The sequence below is a fragment of the Acomys minous genome (genome assembly GCF_964271855.1).
Source record: "Acomys minous genome assembly, chromosome: 19".
Classification (NCBI taxonomy): Eukaryota; Metazoa; Chordata; class Mammalia; order Rodentia; family Muridae; genus Acomys; species Acomys minous.
In genome coordinates this window covers 66557612-66581181 of record NC_140499.1, presented here as the reverse complement: position 1 = coordinate 66581181, position 23570 = coordinate 66557612, and the positions used below count along the sequence as shown (strand labels likewise).

General features: G+C 50.4%; 1 protein-coding gene across 7 annotated transcripts in view; it reads right to left on the bottom strand.

Annotated features, from left to right (window-relative positions):
* Window positions 1-74: 74 nt before the first annotated feature.
* The window catches only part of OTUD7B (OTU deubiquitinase 7B), a 63821-nt gene continuing 40325 nt past the window's right edge, over window positions 75-23570 (bottom strand). For 4 of the 7 annotated variants that reach the window (XM_084769582.1, XM_084769583.1, XM_084769584.1 and 1 more), the window contains 8 exons: window positions 21910-22011; window positions 21129-21256; window positions 12268-12380; window positions 9908-10035; window positions 9371-9520; window positions 8801-8915; window positions 7879-7963; window positions 75-6302 (listed from right to left, as the gene is read on the bottom strand). In XM_084769582.1, the coding sequence (XP_084625708.1) occupies window positions 5118-6302; window positions 7879-7963; window positions 8801-8915; window positions 9371-9520; window positions 9908-10035; window positions 12268-12380; window positions 21129-21256; window positions 21910-22011 (2006 nt within the window). In that variant the 3' untranslated portion in view covers window positions 75-5117. The remainder of the gene's footprint in view (window positions 6303-7878; window positions 7964-8800; window positions 8916-9370; window positions 9521-9907; window positions 10036-12267; window positions 12381-21128; window positions 21257-21909; window positions 22012-23570) is intronic. The other 3 variants (XR_014776898.1, XR_014776899.1, XR_014776900.1) reach the window with 3 other exon arrangements.

The following is a 23570-nucleotide window of genomic DNA, read 5'->3' as shown; positions in this document are numbered from 1 at the left end:
CTGGGAACGCTGGGGAGGGCCACTTGAAAGCAGCGTTATTTCGACATGGAGAAGACAGGAAATGAAATACAAAATGGGTGTTAATGAGCTGTTTTATTGTTTTTCGGTCTGTACAGAGGTAGCAATCCTTAGGTGGGGGCTGTGACATTCAATACTCCCTTCCCCACAGCACACATCCTTCCAGCCTCAGCTTCCAAAGTTCCCTTTGTTGGCTGCAACTGTGGAAATAGTGGAGCTAGCATGAGCAGAGGCAGTCTGGAACAAACAGGTATGTACTTGCTAGCAAGGGGGCCCAGAAGCCTGTGTCAGTGCTGAGGGCTGCTGGCCACCACCACTCCACCACACTACCGCATGTGCACTGTAACAAGGAAGCAGCTTAGGACGAGGTGTCCCTGCAACTGTTTAAAATCCCACGGTCTACTTTTCTTCTCCCCACCACTTGTCTTTGAAGAGCCTTGTCTCGTTTGTATCTCGAGGTCTGGGGGCAGCAGGGTATAGAGGGGAATGGTGGAAGTGGGGGCGGGGGGTAAGCTAGGCGGACCTAACCAGAAGTGCAAAGGGGCAGCAGTTGAGGGTGAGGTAACAGAAGACTCTCACTGCCTGCAGCATAAACTCAGATGCCCACGGATGGAGAGGGAGTAGAGAGGCATGGAGCTACAGCCAACGTTTCCATTTTCAGAGCCCTGCTCCGGTTACAGGTTTGTGCCAGGAGCAAGGGCTGCTGGGAGGGGTAGCTGGAGGAGGAAGGTGGAGCTCGGTGACTCACAGGATGAATCACAGATCCAGTTATAAACACAGAACGAGGCCAAGGTCCGAAGACAGCTTCCATCTTTTCTGCTGCCCCCAGCCCACCTAGCCAATGGAGGGAGAGGGCGTAGGAAATTCCACAATACCATTTTATTAAGCAGCTTACGCACAGGAGGCAACATACCCTGACTAATGACTGGGTATCTGCAAAATATTAAGAGGCGGAGCACTTGTATGACTCACTGATGCTGCAGCTGAGGTGCAGGGAGAGGAGGAAATTTTAAGGACGTGGGGAATATGTGTTTCCTGGCTAGAAAACAGCTCTAACTCTGTCCTCACCTATGGGTATGTGGCTAGGTACTGTCTCCTCGGGAAAAAGAGGACACAGTCCAGTCAGAGGTGTCTGAGCAACTCATAAACATTTCCCAAATATTCCTTTATGGAAAGAAAAATAAAATGCCTGGAACCTGGAAAGGAAGAATGGCAAGAGCCAGGCCGTGGAGAGCCGGCTGCATTCTCTGGGCTCCCAAGTGTACAATATAAAGTCACGGGAGCTTTGCTTACTGGTCTGTGGACTTTGGAAGCCTATGAGGGAGGGAACTTCTATTTAAGGCACAGCATGGAGCTTAACACCATCCCTCTCTTAGAAATTGCATCGTAAAAACGAAATTAAAAGATATAATTTGTATCATTTATAAAATGCAGTATGAAGAAAATCTTTTTTCAGTTTTCAGCTAAGGGATTTAGGGGCCGGCCCTCTGGTGCGCCTGCTCTGAGCTGGGGACGTGTGGAGCGAGCGTGTGGGGAGGAGAAAAGCAGACCTGAAGATCCCTCTCTCCATTAACCCTCAGTAGGGTCCCAGATGCCCTGGATTAACAAGAGTAATTGCACTTAAATGTAAGCCTGAGAGATGAGGCCATACCTCACCTAGGGATACGGGGTCCACCCCTCCCCCCACGGGCTCACCTGGACAAGGAGCTTTCACTCACTTGACTGCTCCCAACACAACGCTCCCCTCCTTTCCTTTCCCCACCACAGTCACTGCATGGGCTCGCCTAGCCCAAACAACAAGCCAATCTTTGTCCGTTTTGTTTCCCAGACATTATTCCTTAACTCTATCCTACTCAACCCCTCCTTTGCCCCCAAAAATATAATGAAAGATTTCACCATCCCTTCTTTAAACAAACAAATCTGCTGTCTCGGAGTCCCTCATCCTTAGAATGGAGATTTTGGGGAGGGGGATGGGTGCCTTAATAGTTACCCTCCCAATTAAACGAATTTAACAAAAAGTATGGCCTACGGCCCATTTTCCCATGATCTTTAAGACCCCCTTCCCTAACCCTGGAACTTTTTTCTTTGGAAGGACAAACAGAATTAGGATTGTGTAGATATAAATAAAAACAAACATGATACAAGGTTTCTGTTTCTCTTCATTTGTCCTCAGTTTTTAAAAACAAGAGTGTTAAATACAATCTACTAACAGATCAAGTCCAAACACAGCAGTCCAATGCAGAGCAGCGTGCCTGGCTGTATTCTACAGGAAGGCCCCTGAGGGGCTGTTCCACTGCTATCCTCCTGGGCAGGCATCCCGTGTGTGCACACCAGGCGTCTGCAGTGTCAGGAAGGGAGGGGGGCCCACTGGGTGAAGATTTCATTCAAACTGCAGAAACTGGGCCGCGTCTAAGGTGAAGAGAACACAGCACAAGGCACCCACTCACCACTCACTGGGAGAAACACTGAAGGACTGCTTAAAACCCACAATCAAGATAAATATTATCTTGATACAATATTTTTTTAACAATCAAAAAATGTAAAAAAAAAAAAACTTTATTAACATATCACAATTTAAATAGACAGGATTTGTCCTCGTGTTTGTTCAATTAAGGGCTCACTTTCACTTTAATGTCATCCCTATTACATCCTAAGATTTTGGTGTTTTGTTCAATCTAGGTTTTTTTATATTATGTTTATATGCTGAGTTTTAAAAAGTATGGTATGGTTGGTGTGATGCCAGCACTTAGGAAAGCTTGAAGTAAGAGGGTCACACATTTGAGGCCAGCCTGGGCTACAGAATAGGATCCTACCTAAAAACAAAACAAAACAAAACCACTCTCAATTTCTGAGTAGACCTTTAAATTATGCACCTGCCACAAATGCTTCTCTCATACTAGGTTCTAGCCTGAAGAACGCTGGGTGTGGTGGCTCACACCTCGATTCCAGCACTCAGAAGACTGAGGCAGGAGGGTTGCTATAAGTTGGAAGCTAGCCTGGGCTATATAGCAAGTACCAGGCTGGACAGCCAAGGCTACATAGCAAAAACAAAACTCTAAAATGATGACAGGAAAGTATTAAATCAACAGATTGGCAGATTTGGAAGTAAGTGACTTTCAAACTTTTTGAGGGGGCGTGGGGGGTGGGGGTGGAGGGGGCGCAGAACCTTACTAAACCAAATAATTCCATAAAGAAGCCTGACTAGCTTCATTACCAGGGAGAAGTGTGTAGTCATTTTCCTGACTAGGCAGAAGAAACATGCAGACAGGAGGTTCCAACACACACACACACACACACACACACACACACACACACTCACACACACAGCCATTTTTTACTTAAACCACATGTGGGGGTTACATTCCATCAGTGGCGATGACATACCTCAGCAGAGAAATCAAAGCACAGGAACAGCCCCAGCTACCACTCTGGACGTCTAAGCTCACTCACGTCCCTTCTTCATATGCATCCACAAGTGTACAGAATTGCATAGATGATTTTTTCCCCAGGAAAAAAAAATAAGGAAAAAAGGAGAATTGGTGCAGGATAGTCTTCTAGTTTAAAGCTCTTAGAAATGGCTCTGGTCAGAACGTAAGCTGTCCAGACTTGTGCTTTGTGCAAACGGCAAGGGAGATCTCACCGCTGGGCCCACTCCCACCCGCCTGGACAACAGGGCTGGCTCAGGAGAAGGGAGAAAGCCAAAGGCAGATTAGCTCCCTGGAACTACTCTGTGGCCTGTGGCCGCAGCTCTGTGGCCTGTGGCTATGGCTCTGTGGCCCGTGGCTATAGCTCTGTGGCCCGTGGCCGCAGCTCTGTGGCCCGTGGCTGTAGTCCACTAAAATATATTCTCTAGCTTTCTTTACAAATGGCCCATCCCCACCCCACACTTCAACACCAGTCCTAGTATCAAAAATAATTCTTCTTACAAAGTATTTTTATTATTTTAACAAACTAACCACAGATTAAGGTCAGCTATGGCTTAACAAAAGAAGCCAGGATGTTAATTAAGTTCATTCTCCAGATATAAACAGGAAGGAGAAAAAAATCACCTAGAGGGGGCTGGGAAGTAAGTAATTTTAAAGGTGTTTTTGGTCAGGGTCCTGTCAATAAAATAAGTTGCACTCTACAGAAATGCAGCAGCTAAGGACAGAGTGCTCTAGATAGGTTTTGGTTTTGTTTCAAACAGTATGGCCGAACATCTGGCCTTCCTGCACCCTTCTCGCCCTCATGTAGTTATTGCTAAGTAGTTAAAAAGCAGATCACTCTGCAACCATTGACCTGAAGGAACTCCACACAAGGCTGCTCTCATCACTCTTCTCTTTCCCAAAGGAAACTTGCTTTTAAAATAAAAAATATTTTAAAAAAAAAATCACAACTTCTTAACTTAGCTGAGTTTAGTCCTCAAAAAGGATGAGAAGATGGGGCAAAGGGCAGTGCTCCCCGAAACCAGAGTGGGTGACAGATGACCACCGAGAAGAACATAAACTCACCAGGAAAGAATCTCCCTTTAAGTTCCTCCCTTGTCCTATTCCGCGCACTGGAATTTAAACTACCCCTTCTGTCTAACCAGGCCAAGCACACACACTACTGCCTTGATCCTTCGGGAAGAAGAATTTATCCAACACTAAAATCTACCTAATTCAAACCAAAATCAGTTTTGTTCAGTGTCTCAGGATCACTCTGTACTCCCAACTACACCACCATGTGCTTTTTTCTAAAGTCAATGAACTTTGGTCTGTTTTTTCCTTAACTGGCCGAGACCTTTCTTGGCCAGCTTCCTCCCCCGAAGAAGACGTCCGTCCACCCACCTCCCACCCGCACACACCAACCATTTCCCTGCTTTCCCTTGGGCCCTGGGACTGGGATGCAGGCGGTTAGGAGACAGAGCCTTTCCCTTCAGCCTTGCAGTCCATAGTCAGCTCCCCAGGCAGCTGTCCTGCCCCGAGGCAGCGCTAGCCCGTCCTGCTCAGCTGGCCAGCACTCCAGCTCCCACAACCACGTCTGCACTTGCCCCATCCACACAGGGCCGGGTCTTGAAGAGCCGGAGCTGAGCTTCCTTCACTTTCTTTGTTTAGCCCTCTCCCCGCAGGTTCTGCCCATCAGAACCGGTGCGCCAGCACTTCCCCGCCAGGCTCCCGTTCCCGCCTCCTCAGTTCTTCCCTGTAACAGCAGGAGCAGAAGTTGCTTGTCTCGGGGTGTCCATAGAAGCTGCAGTTCGGCTGTTTGCATTTGGTCTGGGTTGGGGGAAGTCCCCGGGGAGCGCCAGCCCATCCATCTGGCTCAGGTGGCTCTCTGTAGCCATTGCTATAGGAATCAGCCACACGGAACTGGGGTGGTAACAGGGTACCCCTGTGCACCCCATCTTTGCCTGGCTCCAGAGATGGGGTGCTGTCCTGGTGGGGGTAGGGTCGCGCAGGAGGGTACTGTCTGGGAAAGGTGGCATAGGGGGGAAGGCCCCCTACACACGGGCCCCCTGCCAACTGCCGCCTGGGTTCCTGGCAGTGGACCCCACCCCCAGAAGGCCGAGGGATAGTGAAGCCCCCAGGGTAGGCAGCAGAGAAGGCCGCAGCCTTGGATTCTGCGGGGGAGTCACTGGCTTGGTCCTCCCCACCGTCGGGCTCCGGCTTTTTGGCTGGAGGCGGCCCACTGACTAACCCTCCATTCAGGGTCTTCCTCTCGGCCTCCTGCTTGTGCTCTGCCAGGAACCTCTCCTCAGCATCTGCAAGGTAGCGCTGGATCATCTCCTCCTGGTACTGGTGCCGGTGGCCCATCTTCAGGGTTCCAACAAAAATAAACTTGCCCTCCCCTTGCATTGCAATCCTCATGATGCTCAGGCTTTGCATCACCTCCTGGCTATACTTGCTCCCTCCATTGCCAAGGGACTCGGGCGAGGGCTTCTCGGACACAGGCCCATCCCCGGCCGCCGCCTCCTCCTTGCCGCCCTTCCAGCTCTTCAGCGAGCTGCTCTTCTTCTTTTTCTCCAGTGTCTCGGGGCCGCCCCCCAGCGCTGCGGCCTTGGGGCCCCTGCTGTGCATCAGGCCCCCCATGTTCTTCTTAAGCTTGCTGCCCAACGTTTTGCCAAAGCTGCCTAGTTTGTTAGCCACAGAGTCTGCTCTCTTCTTGTCCTTCTCCCGGTCGCGCTCTGACTTGTCCTTCCGCCTGCCGCCCTCATTGCCGGTACAACTGCTGCCAACCGACTCCTTGTCCGACTCCCCGGACTCGGGAGTGGACCTGGGCTCGTCTCCAGCTGAGGCTGTGGGGGACTCAGGCTGGGCCAGAGGCGCCTGCAGGAGAGAACAGCACTGATGGTCACCTCACCGGGCCAGTGTGGGGATGCTCCCAGACACAGGACCTATCTAACGCCTTCCAGGGCTCACTACAGCCCTGTCACAGGGTCAGATGCGCACACACAAAAGGGTGCTGCTATCTTGGTTAGTCTTTGTCACCTTGACATAAGGAAGGGTCATCTGGGAAGAAGTAATGTCAGCTAGGAGCTGCCTCCATCACACTGGCTAGTGGGCAAGTCTGTGAAACGTTTTCTTGGTTAGGGGTTGAGTGGGAGGGCCCAGCGCTACCTCTTTGTAGGTGGTCCTGAGGTGGGCCCTCCCTTCTACAATAAACCTCTCCAGAGAAGAAAAAAAGAAAGGCATGTGTGGTGGCACACGCCTTTTAATTGGGAGGCAGAGGCAGGTGGATTGCTGTGAGTTCGAGGCCAGCCTGGTCTCCAAAGTAAGTCTAGGACAGCCAAGGCTATACAGAGAAACTCAGTCTTGAAAAACCAAAAAGAAGGAGGAGGAGGAGGAGGAAGAAGAAAGTGGGGAGATGCAAATGAGGGCAGGAGGCATGTGCGCCATGAACTCTATCTGTGGAGTGACCCAAAAGGCCACTCTGTCCCTGTCTGGCTTCAGCCAGCTGTCATGGGCCAAGGAAAGATACTTACCTGATATCTGACTTTCCCTCACTCACTGCAGTCCAACCTCCTTCTGTGGAAAGGAATTCTATCTATCATCCATCTATCTATCTACTATTTATCCATCTATCTTCCTATCATCTATCTATCTATCATCTATCTATCTATCATCTATCTATCTATCTATCTTCCTATCATCTATCTATCTATCTATCTATCTATCGATCTATCTATCTTCCTATCATCTATCTATCTATCTATCATCTATCTATCTATCATCTATCTATCTATCTATCTATCTATCTTCCTATCATCTATCTATCTATCGATCTATCATCTATCTACCTGAGACAGGGTCTTGGTATACAATCCAGAATAGCTTAAAACTTAAAATCCCCCTGCCTCAGTTTCCCAAAATACTGGGACTACAGGGGCTTGCCACTTTGCCTAGCTGGAAATATACTTTTGCAGAAACCAAATTGTTCTTTATTACAAGTCTATGTCAATTTTTGCTTAGAATTCTTCTCACGGAAGCCTTAACTGAGCACAAGCGCCCACGCCTGAGCACTGCTCTTATGCACTCCACACCCCGGAGGCCATGGCTTGTCCTTTGCTCCTGAACTCATGACCAGACACTCTGGTATCCTAAACAGATCTATGCAGAGAGCAAGGGGTAGAGACACAGAAACGACAACCTCAAGTTTAAAAGTTTCTTAAGGAATGTGGTTTGGTGCTAGACAGCAGAGCCTGGCCGAGGGGTGCCGCTCAGCAGTGGGGCACTTGACTAACATGGAGGGCCTGGGTTCACTCTCCAGTAGAGCCAACTAATAACTAACTAAAGTCGGCAGCAGAGAGTGCGTGGAGACCGGTGGAGGGAGGGGTACGCTCTGCTCCCCTTGCTCTCCCTGTCTCTGAGGATATCCAGGGCTGTGGGCGGGAGCGGCCTTCACCTGTGCGTCAGAGGACAGTGGGATCCACCTCACGCTCATGTAGCTGTGCAGCAGATGGAGCTTCCCCTCCAGGGACAGGGTCACACTGTGAGAAGGAGAAGAGCTGTTAAACAACCGTCACTCCAAAGGCAGGCTGTCCTTCCGCAAGACCTCAACAGTGTCCAGACCAGAGGACCAGAGGGTGGGACAGCTGCTGTCATCACTGCTGTGACATCACTTAGCAGATGCTGACGTCACTATATCTTTTGGTTTTCTTTTTGTCTTAAACTTGGGGACTCTGGCATGACCCTGAGCTGCAGCGATTCCCCTGAGCGCTGGCTGAAGTGCGGGCCACCATGCCCAGCTGTTAAAACTTTTTAAAAAAATTAAATGCTAGATTTTAAAATCAAACCCTCTCAGCCAGCTACCAAAGTTGCAAAGGCCCCCAAAGGAGGCACCGGGTAAGAGGTAAGGGCCAGGTGTTTACATCCGCATCTCTGTAGGCACGGAGGGAAGAGGGAGAAGTTACTGAACAGACCACAGGGAGGAAAGTTTGAATGGTAGGCGAGAAAAATGCACTCCTATCTAAATGCCAGAAAAATGATATTTAAAGGCAGGCTGTTTCGGTCACCTGCTTAAAACTCCTTTGCCTTTGACTTAGAACCAAGCAGGATTTGTCTGTCTTGCTTTTCCCATCACTGTTTCGGGGATTCCGGGATGTAATGGGCGGGACACTTGCCCTGCTCTAAGAAAAGAAGGCAAAGCAGCTGCAAGGCCCCGGCACCAGACGCCCAGGCTGCCTTCCATCTCTCCACTTCCCAATGAGCCTAGACCAAGGATGTGATGGTGAGCCACTGAGGTAAGAAAAAAGTGTGGGTACATGGCACTGCATGTGGAGGAGAGCTCAGCTACGATACATATGGAAAGGCTAGGCTGGCCTCACCTGGCCAATCGGACATTGTCGTTGTCATCTTTGCCCCACTCCCAGCCCTTTCCTGGGTCCACAGCGAAGTGCAGGGGCAGCAGCTTGTGCTCTGAATCTGTGAGCGGGATCACAGCTGGGGAGGAAAAACAAGCTGTCAGGAAGTCTTCTGGAGGAAGGAAGAAGGCAAGAGGACACACGGTGGCGTCACTGAACTCATATACAGGGTATGACTGACTGGTCCACCCAGCCCCACGCTGAGGAAGACATTACATCAAACACCAATGGGCTACATCTCCTTCCCAGCCAGTACACAAGTTCGTGTATTAATCTCCCAGACTCCCTGCCAGTGAACTAACCTACTCCCCACACAGACCAGCGCATTAATACAGAATTTTACTCTAGAACAGCAAGACACCTTTTTCACCAAACCACCCCCTTTTTAAAGTTAAAAGCTCTTGGGAATGGTGCATAGCTTGGTGTAAAACAAACAAGCAACACCGGCACTGTCTGGACTTTCGTAGCTATCCTTTCCACTTCTGAATGAACATGATGCAGAGCAGACGCAGACACAGACGCTGGGCCCGGCACCTTGCTCCTTGGCGCTGTCCTTCTGCTCCATTGACACGAGTGCAGAGAAGTGGGCCTGATCGTAGGCGAGCACCAGAGGGGACCGGTGGCACTGGCTGGCCGGGACCTCCAATGGGAGGTAGATCCCTCCAAACGGAATAGGGGCAAACGCTGTAGAAACCACAAAGGCTGTTATTACTAAGGCCAGGCCCTTGCCTAGTTCAGTCTTCAAGATTTATTTTTATTATCTTAAATCATGGGTGTCTGTGTGGGGACATGCACATGTGTGTCCACTCCAGGTCCCCTGGAAATGGAGTTACAGGCAGCCATGAGCTGCACAGTGGGGTGTGGAGCTAGGAACTAACCCTGAATCCCTGCAAGGGCAGCTCAGGCTCTTAGCTGTTGAGTCACTCTCCAGCCCCTTCATCAACTGTTTGATGGAGCATCCCAACCCAATTCATCCCCACAGCTGGCATTTAAATCTCTTGAGAGTTTCCTACTGTTTTAATGTAGAGCTCCAACCCCAAGGCACCTGTCACCTGGTGACAGCTGACTCACCTTCCCCTCCAGAGTCCCTCAGCATGGTGTCTGCCACGACCACTATGGGCCTCTTGAGCACATGAGCGAGGACAAAGACATGGAACTCCTCCAGACTCTCATACACCGGCTCCTCGGACCCCTCCACTCTACAGTTGCGGGAGAGAAGGGAGGAGGGGGAACGAAACAGGGGTCCTGAGGCCAGCTGCCAAGCGAGGGAAGACAGCCCTGCGCTGCTTTCCCAACCCCAGCACACTGCTTTGTGCTACATGCTCGCTTCTACTTCCAATTTGATAATAGGGAAATCCAAGGAAAAGCTGAAATCTGGAAGTCAGGAGCTGGAGACATGGGGAAAGGTGCTTGCCCCCATGCCCAGTGACCTAGTTTCAATCTCTGGGACTCACATGGCAGACAAGAGGAAAATACTGACTGTTTGTGAGTGTGCTCTGATCTCCACACTGCAACGCACAGCACTTGCCACTTCCCCATGCCCATGCACACAGACATACACTAAATAAAGACAGACAGACTAAAGCCTCTGGAAGTGATCTCCATCTCTTAATATCAATCACCTGCCAGACAACCATCCAACAGCCAAAACACGAAGCCACAGCCCCATCCTGCTCCCCTGACCCAGCACAACCCACACAACACTCACAGCAGAGGAGAGAAAACCCCGACCCCTCTTCTTGGTCTCTTACTTGAAACAGCCTCACTGGCTACACAGCAGCTTGACCAAAGCTCATAAAATATTTGTTCTTCTTTATTAATTAAATTTTGTTTTGTTTTCTTTTATGAGACAAGGTTTCTCTGTGTAGCCTTGGCTGTCCTGGACTCATGCTGTAGACCAGGCTGGCCTCGAACTCACAGTGATCCACCTGCCTCTGCCTCCTGAGGGCTGGGATTACAGGCTATGCCACCGCACCCAGCCCCTTTATTACTGAGCCTCAAGTACTCAGTGGCTGGACTGAGCCATCTCCTGCATATCTGTCCATCACTCTGCTTCTACCACACTCCCAGCCTCTAATCTAACTTCCCCTTCATTTCTCCACCTGCTCGGCTGTCAGTGTACTCGGATGCACAGCTTCACTCACAGATCTCACAGTCACACTCCAACAGTCTTACCCATCTCTAAGCAACGCCAGTCAACACTGGGGCTTGTTAGGAACTTAGATTTCTGAGCCTTACCTCAGTCCCACTCAACCACAACTTCCTGTAATAGAAAAGTTCAAAACTCTGCATAAATGATCAACCTGGAATATTCCTAACTGCGGTTATGCTTTTTAAATCTCCTACCATGAAACTCTATGAACTTTAACATATTCAATACCAAGAGAACACCAGGGGCTGGCAGTGTGGCTCAGTGGTAAAGGACGAGCTTAGCACACCCAAGGCCCTGTATCCAGTCCACAACAGTAGAAAGGGAAAGGCTACACTCCTTAGCTTCAGTTACAAACACATGGCCAATTTCATTTTACCCACACCTCAATCTAACTCCTTATCTCTTTCCACTCCCACTATATTGCTGGGTTTGGGGGGGGGGGGGTTTCGAGACAGGGTTTCTCTGTGTAGCCTTGGCTGTCCTGACTTACTTTGTAGACCAGGCTGGCCTCGAACTCACAGCAATCCGCTTGCCTCTGCCTCCCGAGTGCTGGGATTAAAGGCGCGCACGCACACACACACACACACACACACACACACACACACACACACACACACACACACACACCAGGCTTTGACTCCCAGCGTCCACTCTTCCCCAGGACCAGGGTTGGACTCCCAGCGTCCATACAGCAAATTGCAACCATGTGTAACGCTAGTTCTAGGGAACGTGACATCCTCTTCTGGGCTTTGCTGACACTGCACACATGTATTACATAGACAAAGGTGCAAGCACACATGCACACACACGTACACACACACACACACACACACAGACACACCCCTAAACAAATTTTTAAGGACTCCTTTAAAAACAACCAACCAACCGCAATACCATTAAAATTGCACTTAAGACATTGTTGGTTTTGCCCAGGCCTCTGTCCAACGCCTGCACATTCCAACCAGGAGTTCACGAGTGTCCTTGTCAGCTAAGTCTTCTGTCCCTTTTCATTCTCTTTGTAATTTATTTGCTCACGATGCTGCCCCACTAGTCCTGATGTTTTCCAAAGTCTATACAGGACACAAGCTTGACCCAGGAGAAGCCTTAGCATGGCACACAGGAGCTCTGTGCTGCTCCACACGCCTATGCCTCCTCGCATGGCTTCTCTCTCTTCCCAACACCTGCTCAGAACAGAGCTCAAGATCTGGGACTGAGATCTGAGAGTGCCCTCAGTGAGGACTCCACAGAGATGCCCTCAGCCCCTCTGAGCCACACTTACCCAGTCGCGCTGCTTCCGTTGGTACCCAGATGCATTCTGGGCTCACTTGAGGCCAGCTTCATCAGCTCCTTCCACTCCCTCTGCCACTCATCTTCGCTGTACACCAGCCCTGACTGTGGAAGGTGCAGTAATGAAGGCAGGTCCTGGAGACTGCCCGCGCAGACCCTCCCTGTGAAGGCAGGTCCTGAGAGACAGTGCCCGCGCAGACCCTCCCTGTGAAGGCAGGTCCTGAGAGACAGTGCCCGCGTAGACCCTCCCTGTGAAGGCAGGTCCTGAGAGACAGTGCCCGCGCAGACCCTCCCTGTGAAGGCAGGTCCTGAGAGACAGTGCCCGCGTAGACCCTCCCTGTGAAGGCAGGTCCTGAAGACAGTGCCCACGCAGACCCTCCCTGTGAAGGCAGGTCCTGAAGACAGTGCCCACTCAGACCCTCCCTGTGAAGGCAGGTCCTGAGAGACAGTGCCCGCGCAGCCCCTCCCTGTGAAGGCAGGTCCTGAGAGACAGTGCCCACACAGACCCTCCCTGTGAAGGCAGGTGCTGAAGACAGTGCCCGCGCAGACCCTCCCTGTGAAGGCAGGTCCTGAAGACAGTGCCCACACAGACCCTCCCTGTGAAGGCAGGTCCTGAAGACAGTGCCCACACAGACCCTCCCTGTGAAGGCAGGTCCTGAAGACAGTGCCCACACAGACCCTCCCTGTGAAGGCAGGTCCTGAGAGACAGTGCCCACACAGACCCTCCCTGTGAAGGCAGGTGCTGAAGACAGTGCCCACACAGACCCTCCCTGTGAAGGCAGGTCCTGAGAGACAGTGCCCACACAGACCCTCCCTGTGAAGGCAGGTCCTGAGAGACAGTGCCCGCGCAGACCCTCCCTGTGAAGGCAGGTCCTGAGAGACAGTGCCCACACAGACCCTCCCTGTGAAGGCAGGTCCTGGAGACAGTGCCCACACAGACCCTCCCTGTGAAGGCAGGTCCTGGAGACAGTGCCCACACAGACCCTCCCTGTGAAGGCAGGTCCTGGAGACAGTGCCCACACAGACCCTCCCTGTGAAGGCAGGTCCTGAGAGACAGTGCCCGCACAGACCCTCCCTGTGAAGGCAGGTCCTGAGAGACAGTGCCCGCGCAGACCCTCCCTGTGAAGGCAGGTCCTGAAGACAGTGCCCGCGCAGACCCTCCCTGTGAAGGCAGGTCCTGAAGACAGTGCCCACACAGACCCTCCCTGTGAAGGCAGGTCCTGGAGACAGTGCCCACACAGACCCTCCCTGTGAAGGCAGGTCCTGAGAGACAGTGCCCACACAGACCCTCCCTGTGAAGGCAGGTCCTGAGAGACAGTGCCCGCGCAGACCCTCCCTGTGAAGGCAGGTCCTGAAGACAGTGCCCACACAGACCCTCCCTGTGAAGGCAGGTCCTGAGAGACAGTGGCCACACAGACCCTCCCTGTGAAGGCAGGTCCTGAGAGACAGTACCCACACAGACCCTCCCTGTGAAGGCAGGTCCTGAAGACAGTGCCCACACAGACCCTCCCTGTGAAGGCAGGTCCTGGAGACAGTGCCCACACAGACCCTCCCTGTGAAGGCAGGTCCTGAAGACAGTGCCCACACAGACCCTCCCTGTGAAGGCAGGTCCTGGAGACAGTGCCCGCTCAGACCCTCCCTGTGAAGGCAGGTCCTGGAGACAGTGCCCACACAGACCCTCCCTGTGAAGGCAGGTCCTGGAGACAGTGCCCACACAGACCCTCCCTGTGAAGGCAGGTCCTGAGAGACAGTGCCCACACAGACCCTCCCTGTGAAGGCAGGTCCTGGAGACAGTGCCCGCTCAGACCCTCCCTGTGAAGGCAGGTCCTGGAGACAGTGCCCACACAGACCCTCCCTGTGAAGGCAGGTCCTGAGAGACAGTGCCCGCGCAGACCCTCCCTGTGAAGGCAGGTCCTGAGAGACAGTGCCCGCGCAGACCCTCCCTGTGAAGGCAGGTCCTGAAGACAGTGCCCACACAGACCCTCCCTGTGAAGGCAGGTCCTGAGAGACAGTGGCCACACAGACCCTCCCTGTGAAGGCAGGTCCTGAGAGACAGTGCCCGCGCAGACCCTCCCTGTGAAGGCAGGTGCTGGAGACAGTGCCCACACAGACCCTCCCTGTGAAGGCAGGTCCTGAGAGACAGTGCCCACACAGACCCTCCCTGTGAAGGCAGGTCCTGAGAGACAGTGCCCACACAGACCCTCCCTGTGAAGGCAGGTCCTGGAGACAGTGCCTGTGCGAACCCTCCCTGTGCTACACAACCTCTCCTCATTCTCTTAGCACTTGGTTTACACTTGTACTAAATCACATTTCTTTTCCTTTTCAGAGTTAAGATCCATGAACTAGGTTGGAGGGTGGCAGGCTCTCACTGTGTCCTGGAGCTCCCTATGTAGACCAGGCTGGCCTAGAACCCTTAGATATTGGCTGGCCCCTGCCTCTCAAGTGCTGGGATTAAAGGCTTGTGACAGCATGTCCCAGCTTGTTCCTCTTTGAGACAGAATCTGATGCACTGCAGACGGGCACTGCATGAGCGACGTACGGAGGCTGGCCTTGTAATTCTGATTCTTCTGCACCTGTCTCCCAAATGCTGCGATGAGAGGCACATGCCGGGTGTCCAGCAACCTCATTTCTTAGTCCTCTGTTCTCTTTTCGCTCACTGCCACCTGACTCCTGGTTCTGCTCCCTACGCTACTGACTGTACCCGACTAAACTGACCGAGCCGAGGGACACTGTTCTCATCTTTCATAGCCTTTGTATACCTATTTTCCTCTTTAAGCATTCTAACTGAGCTTCCACACCACTGCTCTCTCTCATTCTCTGAACTCTCCTCCCCATAAAACTGGGGTTTTGGCAGCTATGTGAGCCTTTACATGCTGCAATCCTATATCTTCTCCATCTGTGTGCTCAGGACTCCAGAACTGACCTCTCAAGCCCAAAATTCCTTGTATTTTCTATGCTCATATATCCAGCCGTCTACTGAAAACCACTACCTATCTACAGCGCCTCTAAATTCTGTGTTTTAGAATTTAAAACTGCCGGGCATCGTGGCGCACATCCCAGCACTCGGGAGGCAGAGGCAGGCGGTTTGCTGTGAGTTCGAGGCTAGCCTGGTCTACAGAGTGAGTCCAGGACAGCCAGGGCTACACAGAGAAATCCTGTCTCGAAAAGCCAAAATAAATAAACTCCTATCTCTTCACATGCTCCTTCTTCCTCCTAGGTCCCTACTTTAGTTAGTAAACAGCACCCACTACCACCCAAACACCCAAACTAAACACCAGGGAGTTTTCTGAGACATGTTTTCTCTCACTCACTCTGTGAGCAGTTACTGAGTATGAACTGCAATGCATCTCTCTCTGGTTTTACTGAACTCTCCAGATCCAATCCTGTTGGGCTACTGTATTCTCCCTACCCCCAGATCAAAAGCTAATGGTTTCCTAATAACAGTCATTTTAAGAACCTGCACTTCCCACAGTATACAAAGCCCGCCTCCTGCCCCACTCCCGTCCCCCACCAGCAGTTGTTCCTGACAGGCCCTGCCTCACAGGCTGCTCTTTCATCATAAATTACTCTTTGGTCAGCAATGACTACTCCGTATGCTCCTGGTAAACAATTCCTCAACTTTCATAGCAAAACCTTCTCCTGAAGACTCTTCATTACCCTACCTAGCATATCGGCCACCCTCTCCTTTGAAGCTGCTCCACAGAACTGTTTCAGGAACCATATCTGAGTCAGGTGGGGTGCCACACCCCTCAATATGCAGGAAGTAGACAGGCAGAGAGCCCTGTGAGTCCCAGGCCAACCAAGAAACCACACCTCGTCCACTCTGCTTTATGCCTTCAGAGGCTCATTTTATTCTATTGCTCTACAACAAAGAATTACATCCTAAGCAACATGGCCCAGTGCCTATTATGTGGTCAATAATCAATAAACCCACACTAAGTAACATTATAATTTTTATTAAGGGATAGTGTCTACCAATACAAATAATCTGCTTTGTCTTCTTGTTTTTTGAGATGAGGTCTTCTCACTAGGTAACTCAGTCTGGCCTTACACAAATAGTAATCCTCCTGAAAGACACCTTCAGGATGTACTGTCTCTGGGGGTTGGGGATGCAGCTGAGGTGGTGTTTGCCTCACATGCAGGAAACACTGATCTGGACTCTCTTTGTAGACCAGGATGGCTTCAAAAGAACAGAGATCCACCTGCCTCTGCCTGCCAAGTGCTAGGATTAAAGGTGTGCACCACCACTGCCCAGCACACACGCCCGCCCCCCCCTCTCAATAGAGGGTCTCAGCCCTGTCTGGCTCCCAACTTCCTACATAGCTGAGGGTGACCTTAAACTTATCATCTTCTTGCCTCCACCTGAGTGCCAGTATTATCTATGATTATTGGAGTGCACCACCATGCCCAGCTTATCTGATGCCACAGACCCACTCAAAGCTACAGTGAGAAACCCTGTCTAGAAAAAACCAAAAACAAGCCGGGCGTGGTGGTGCACGCCTTTAATCCCAGCACTCGGGAGGCAGAGGCAGGCGGATCGCTGTGAGTTCGAGGCCAGCCTGGTCTACAAAGCGAGTCTAGGATAGCCAAGGCTACACAGAGAAACCTTGTCTCAAAAAAACCAAAAAAAAAAAAAAAAAGAAAAAAAAGAAAAAACCAAAAACAAGCAAGCAAGCAAACAAACAAAGGGGGGTGGGAGGGGGTGGGGGAAGGACATGTATTAATAATGTGAGAGAAGTTTATCTTATCAGTTTTTTGTTTTGTTTTGTTTTGTTGCTTAGCATTAAAACTGAGTTACATTGCTCAAGTGCATCCCGGCAGAAGACACGCAATCACCGCGGCACAGGAGCAGCACCAGAACAGATGAGGACTGCTGCCACTGTAAGCATAGCTCACTTTAGTAAAAAGATACGGACATTTGCAATTTGTAAAATGCTATCACAGGTTTCAAGTAAAAGTAAAAAGCAGAATGCACAGGTTAGATATGAAATGCTCCTTGATGCACATATCCGGGAGGGCCTCTCCTTCCTCCTCTCTCGTCACCTGGTCCTGGTGATTGTTGTTGCTGTTTTTTTTATTTTGGTTTAGTTTTTCAAGCAGTGTTTCTCTGTGTTTCCCTGGCTGTCTTAGAACTTACTCTGTAGACCTGGCTGGCCTCCATCTCAGAGATCCATCTGCTGGGATAAAAGTGTGTGTCACCACCACCCAGCTTTTTTTTTTTTAATTAATTTCATTGTATGCATATGAGTATTTGGCCTGCGTGTGTGTATGTGTACCACCTGCCTGCTAGTGCCCAGTGAGGTCAGCAGAGGGAGCTGGTTCTCCTGGGCCAGCGTGAGCCGGCAGAGCCCCTCTGCTTCCTGTTTAACTACACAGCCACCAGGTGGCAGACACGCCTAACAAAACAAGGAGGCCCAGAAAATAAAGACTGCTTTAATTTGGGTTTTGGTATCAAAAAGCTAAAAGCAGCCCCTCAGGTCATCATCTTCTTCGGATGATGTCATCAAATTCAAGCAAGACAATCACGCATGACGCATTTCCACTGTGAGGTTTTCATTATGCCGATCAAAATGCTCCTGCACTAGTCACTATCCTTGGTGCACATGTGCTCCCAGAAGGCAGAGCAGAAAACAGAAGAGCTTGGGTGTCTCTGGCTCCCCTGGGTTACTACTTTGACAGTCACTTTTGCTGTCTTTCCCACTGACAGCTGCCGTGCATGATCAGGTCCTTTCTGTCCCTGCTGTGGTCAGAGCTGAGGTTCAGCTATGACCTACACTCAGCAAGAAGGCAAAGCTGGTTATTGATTTGGTTTGAGTTCCAAACTCTAGAGCAGCTTGGGTCTAGCTCAGGAAAAAGCAGCTTTCTACAGGGACCACCCAGCTGTGGGGGTTTGTGAGGCACCTGATGTGAGCACTGGGAGCCAAACTCTTAACCTGTCTAAGAGCAGTGAGTGTTCACAACCACTGAGCATCTCTCCAGCCCTCGGGCAGATTATTCCATCATCCTACTTGAAACAACTCATAACAAATGGGTTTCTCTGTGTAGCCTTGGCTGTTCTGGACTCGCTTTGTAGACTAGGCTGGTCTCAAACTCACAAAGATCCACCTGCCTCAACCTCCTGAGTGCTGGGATTAAAGGAGTGTGCCACTACGTACTCCTGTTTTTTAAAGAAACACAATACAGTGTGTGTGTGTGTGTGTGTGTGTGTGTGTGTGTGTGTGTGTGTATGTGTGTGTGCGTGTGTGTGTGTGTGTGTGTGTAAGCAGAAGGCTGATGACAAGTGTCTTCCTTGACTGACCTCTTCACTGTGGAGACAGCATCTCCTATGGAACCTGCACCTTGCCAGTCTAGCCCCTTGCCCTGGCCCATCTCTGACCTCCTATGTGCAGCAGCAGCAGCCTGTGCCACTTTCGCCCTGGTTCTGGGAGCCTGCCCTCTGGTCCTCACGCTCATGTGGCATGAGCTACAGCAGGGAACACTGAGCTCCAAAATGACATAAAACTTTGTTACATCTTTGGATGTAAAATTCCAAGTGACTAAAAAGAAAAAAGACTTTAGTTCTGTTTTATTGCCAGTTATAATGAAACAACGCAAGTTGCAGCCAGGGGAAGACATGGGAAAACTAGAAAGCCTCTCCAAAGACAGCCAGGGAAGACATGGGAAAACTAGAAAGCCTCTCAAAGACATACCCATCCCCGTTCCTAATGCCAGAAGCAACTAGCTGAAGCTTGGCAAAACGCAAACAACCTGTAAGCTGGGGCTACACAGACGGCCCAACAGTTAGGAGCACCTGCTGTTGCTGGAGAGGAAGGGGTTCAGAGACGCTCATACCTGCCTGCAACCCTAGCTCCAGGGGGTCTCACACCTGCTTCTGTCATCCCAAGGCACTTTTGTGCACATGTGCAAACTCATATATACATTAAAAAAAAAACAGTTATACAAGCAAACAAGGCATACTGACACAGAAGGGGGGTCGGGGAAGGCTGTGGGCCATATGTCACTCTATCCTCTGTGCTTGAACAAAGAAAGCAGCTACGTCCACACACTCCAGGTAAGACTGCCTTTTCAGTGAAACTTTTAAAACCAAACTAAGAAAACAGTTGCGAGCAGGGTGTGGTAGCTTCACGCCTGTAATCCCAGCATTCTGAGAGGCAGAGGCAGGCTTATTGATGTTAGTTCAAGGCCAGCCTGGTCTACAAAGCGAGTCCAGGACAGCCAAGGCAAGGAAACCGTTGCAGTTTCCCCAGACCCTGGTGGAGACATAGAACATAAGACTCTACCACTACTTTGTCATGTAAGTGACCACAAAGACCTGCCAAATCCCTCAACAGTAATATTTAAATTCAATTTGACCAGTATCCTTCTATATTTTTAAAAAAATCAAATTAGCTAAGTATATGAAAAGCAAAGTTGGGTGTGGTGGCACAGTCCTATAATCTCAGCACTCAGGGAGGCAGAGGCAGGTGGATCACTGCGAGCTCGAGACCAGCCTGGTCCACAAAGTGAGTCCAGGACAGCCAAGGCTACACAGAGAAACCCTGTCCTGAAATACCAGACACACACACACACACACACACACACACACACACACACACACAGAGAGAGAGAGAGAGAAAGAGAGAGAGAGAGAGAGAGAGAGAGAGAGAAGCCAAGTTGTAGAATATAAAAAACATTCCAGCATTTACCTAAGAATTAAAAACATGCGTAGCAAGTAGTTAAGGGTGGTGGCCACCATGCCTGAAAACCTGTTCCATCTCCAGATCCCACAGTAAAAACAAACTGATTCCTACAAGTTGTCTTCTGACCTCCACATGTGTGGCATGGCGTGTGTATATGCACATGTACACACACATGTAATACATTAAATACATGATTAAATTATGGAATTTTTTAGAGAATTTAAAAAAAGCTGGAGGGGCTGGAGAGATGGCTCAGTGGTTAAGAGCACTGCCTGTTCTTCCAAAGGTCCTGAGTTCAATTCCCAGCAACCACATGGTGGCTCACAACTATCTGTGATGTAACCTGGTTTCCTCTTCTGGCATGCAGGTAAACAAGCAGACAACATTGTATACATAATAATAAAATAAATCTTAAAAAAAAAAAAAAGCTGGAAATAGTGATTTACCCATATAATCCCAGTAAATGGGAAACTGAGGCAGAACTGTTGCAAATTTGATGCTAGCCTGGACTATGTAGTGTGTCTGAGGCTAGCCTGGACTATGTAGTATGTCTGAGGCTAGCCTGGGTAACAATAAGAACCTGTCTAGAGAGAAGGGGCAAGGAGGAGGAGGAGGAGGAGGAGGGTGAGGAGAAGAGACGGGAGGGGACGGGAGGGAGGGAAGAGGGGGACTCAAAATTCATCCAGGGTAGGCCAGATAGCTCAGCAGATAGAGGTACCTGCCAGCCAGCTTGACAACCTGAGTGTTGATGCCTGGAACACACACAGCAGGAGGAAAGAGAACTCACTCCACGAGCTGCTGTGGCCGTCACACAGACACACACCGCAGTACCGCATGCCCCTGCCCTAACACGTGAATGACTAATCCAGCCTCAGAATAAAAACAAGCTACAGACATCCTATGAAGCTATCCTAGCTCATTAAAGAACAAAAACAAACAACCGTCCACTCGGAACTAGTGAGTATCTGGAGGGCTTCATGCTGCAGTCACTGGGCAGAGGCCCCCACCTGCTGGTTTAGCGCAGTGACCAGGAGGCGCTTGTCCTATGGCACCATCTGCATTTCCTGAGAGTGTCAGGGTTTCACAGGAGACTCAGTCTCCAGCACCAGGCGACACTTCTCTCTGGCTGGTGGTGGGCACTCTGGAGACAAGGTGCCCACCCACGCTCACCCACCTCTTTATTCTGCTGTGTCTGCTGCCACCTCCAGCGCCTTCTCAGTGCTTCCTTCTCAGCGCCCTTCTCCATCAGCGCGTACAGAGCTTTCCTCAGCACCAGGTCTCTATCGTGGAAACCCCACATCCCTGTGGGGAGAAAGCAAAGCATGAGGCACTCTGTCCTGACCCAGCTCCACTGACCAGTCCAGCTTTTGTTTAGTGGAGATAGGGATCAAGCCCAGGGTCTCCAGAAAGCACGGAGACAGAATGTTCCCCAAGCTCCTGAAAGGAAGCCCTCCCTCCGCAGCAAGCCTAACAAACCAAAATACAACAGGAAATGGCGCTGGTTTCTTAGCACACAGCCCTCGGCATCAGAGCTTTTGAAAGGGCTAGAAAGTGGGGACCCTTTCCAAGCTAAGAACAGGCAGGTGCAGCTGCAAGTAGGCACAAGGACTCAAAGTGCCACAAAGACCCACTGAAAACATGTACTTTGTACACCGAGAATAACTAAGTCTAGTTTACACACACACACACACACACACACACACACACACACACACAGAGCTTGCTTACTGTGCTCACTACATCCAGAGCTCAGCTCACAGAGTGCAGTGTGAACTAAGCCTGTGTCCTCCAGTCTCTAGAGACAGGAAGCTAAGGCGAAGCTCTCCCCTTCTCCCTGAGCCTTGCTGTGAACCACCGCATCTGCCTGACAGGAAGTGTAGTAAGACGGAATCCTACACATGATACTTGTCTCCGGTGCTTTCTCTACAGGGAGGGAGGCCATTTTCAAGACTCACCAAGAGAGGCTGCATGCAGGAGGCAGTTCCCATCCCCAGTGGTTGCTAAAGGCAGCAGCCGCTGGCAGGTGGAGTCCACACTGACCCACCAGTTCAGCCGCCCTGCAGACATGACGGTGGGAGAGGAAAGACGCACATTAGGAAGGCTGCCCAGAAGCCAACTACTACTTGTTACTGCTGAGACAGGGTCTGGGTTCACAGCCCAGGCTGGCTTTACCCTCAGCCCCCAGCACAGACCCTGCATGGCCGTTGTTGTTGTTGTTGCTGCTGCTGTTACCATTATTTTGAAACATGTTTCACGTAGCTGCAGCTGACCTTTGAACTCACTATGTAGCCGAGGCTAGGCTTAAACTCCTGATCCAGATCCCTCTCCCCACCCGCCGAACTCACAGAGATCCACCTGCCTCTGCTTCCCTGAGAGCCGGATTACAGGTGTGCGCCACTACGCCCAGCGCGGCCTGCACAGTCTAAGTGCTAAGGTTATAGGAACAGAGCATTAAGCCCAGGCGCTATGACTCCTTACAGCTTCCTTACTTACAGTTAGACTCTATTGAACATGAGTAGTTAGGTCAGTGGCTCTTAAGTAAAGACAATTCTGTCCCATGGGATCATTAGGCAGTGTATGAACGTGTGTGTTTCCCAGTGACGGGGAGGTGTGTTCTTCTGGCATCTAGTACATAGAGACCAGCAATGCTTCTAAATATAGTATAATGGCCAAGGTGGCACCAAATGTCAACAGTGCCCAGGCTGAAACTGTTAGTTACTTGGTTTGGCTCATTCCTTCACACTAGCCTGGAGTCCAGTAAATACAATCGCAGCAAAGTTCAGCTTAACTCAATTATCAACAAAAGAAAAGCTACACAAGGTATATATCCTCATCATATATATATATGAATGAGACAGCACTCAGGTGTGTGGTGCTACTTTAACATTATAAGCAAAAAGACTAAGTTCATAAACACCCAAGTAAATTACACTCAATTGTGAATAGCAATCTCACAAGTCCATTATTTATAGGAGGAAACTATTTTATCAAGACACTTGAAAGTTTTCTTGAGCAATTAAAAATTCTACAAAAGGAAAACGTGGCTTATGACTTCCTTAGCCCAGATAACTTGCTAACTAAGAGTTACAGATAACAGCTATGGATACAAAATGGAAAAGCTCACTATCAGTGTCCCCACCTCCAACCTTTAAACTTTCTTCCACGGGAACTTAAAAAGATCTGTACATTTACTTATGCTCTCTGTCTGTGTGCGTGTGGACGTCCCACATGTATGCGTGTTCTGTCTGTGTGCGTGTGGGCATCCCTCGGAGGTCAGAGGGAACCGATCTCCTGAACTGGAGTTGCAGGCAGTCGTGAGCTGCCCTGTGGAACACAACCTGAGCCCTCTGAGGAGCAAGTGCTCTTCTCTCCCAAGCCGTGGCTCTCGCCACGTGCTGTTTTATTTTGTCTGAGACAGGGCGGCACTGTGTGGCCACAGCCTGAAGCTTCATTTGGACCAAGTAGAGTTTGAGGCCTGGAACTCACAGCGATCCTCCTGCCTCTGCCTCCCTGCAGGCTGAGAGTACAGGATGCACCACCACCATCCAGTGGTTAACTTTGCTTATATATTTAACTAGTGTGTGTGCGTGTGTAAGCATGGTACAAGTGTGTGTCA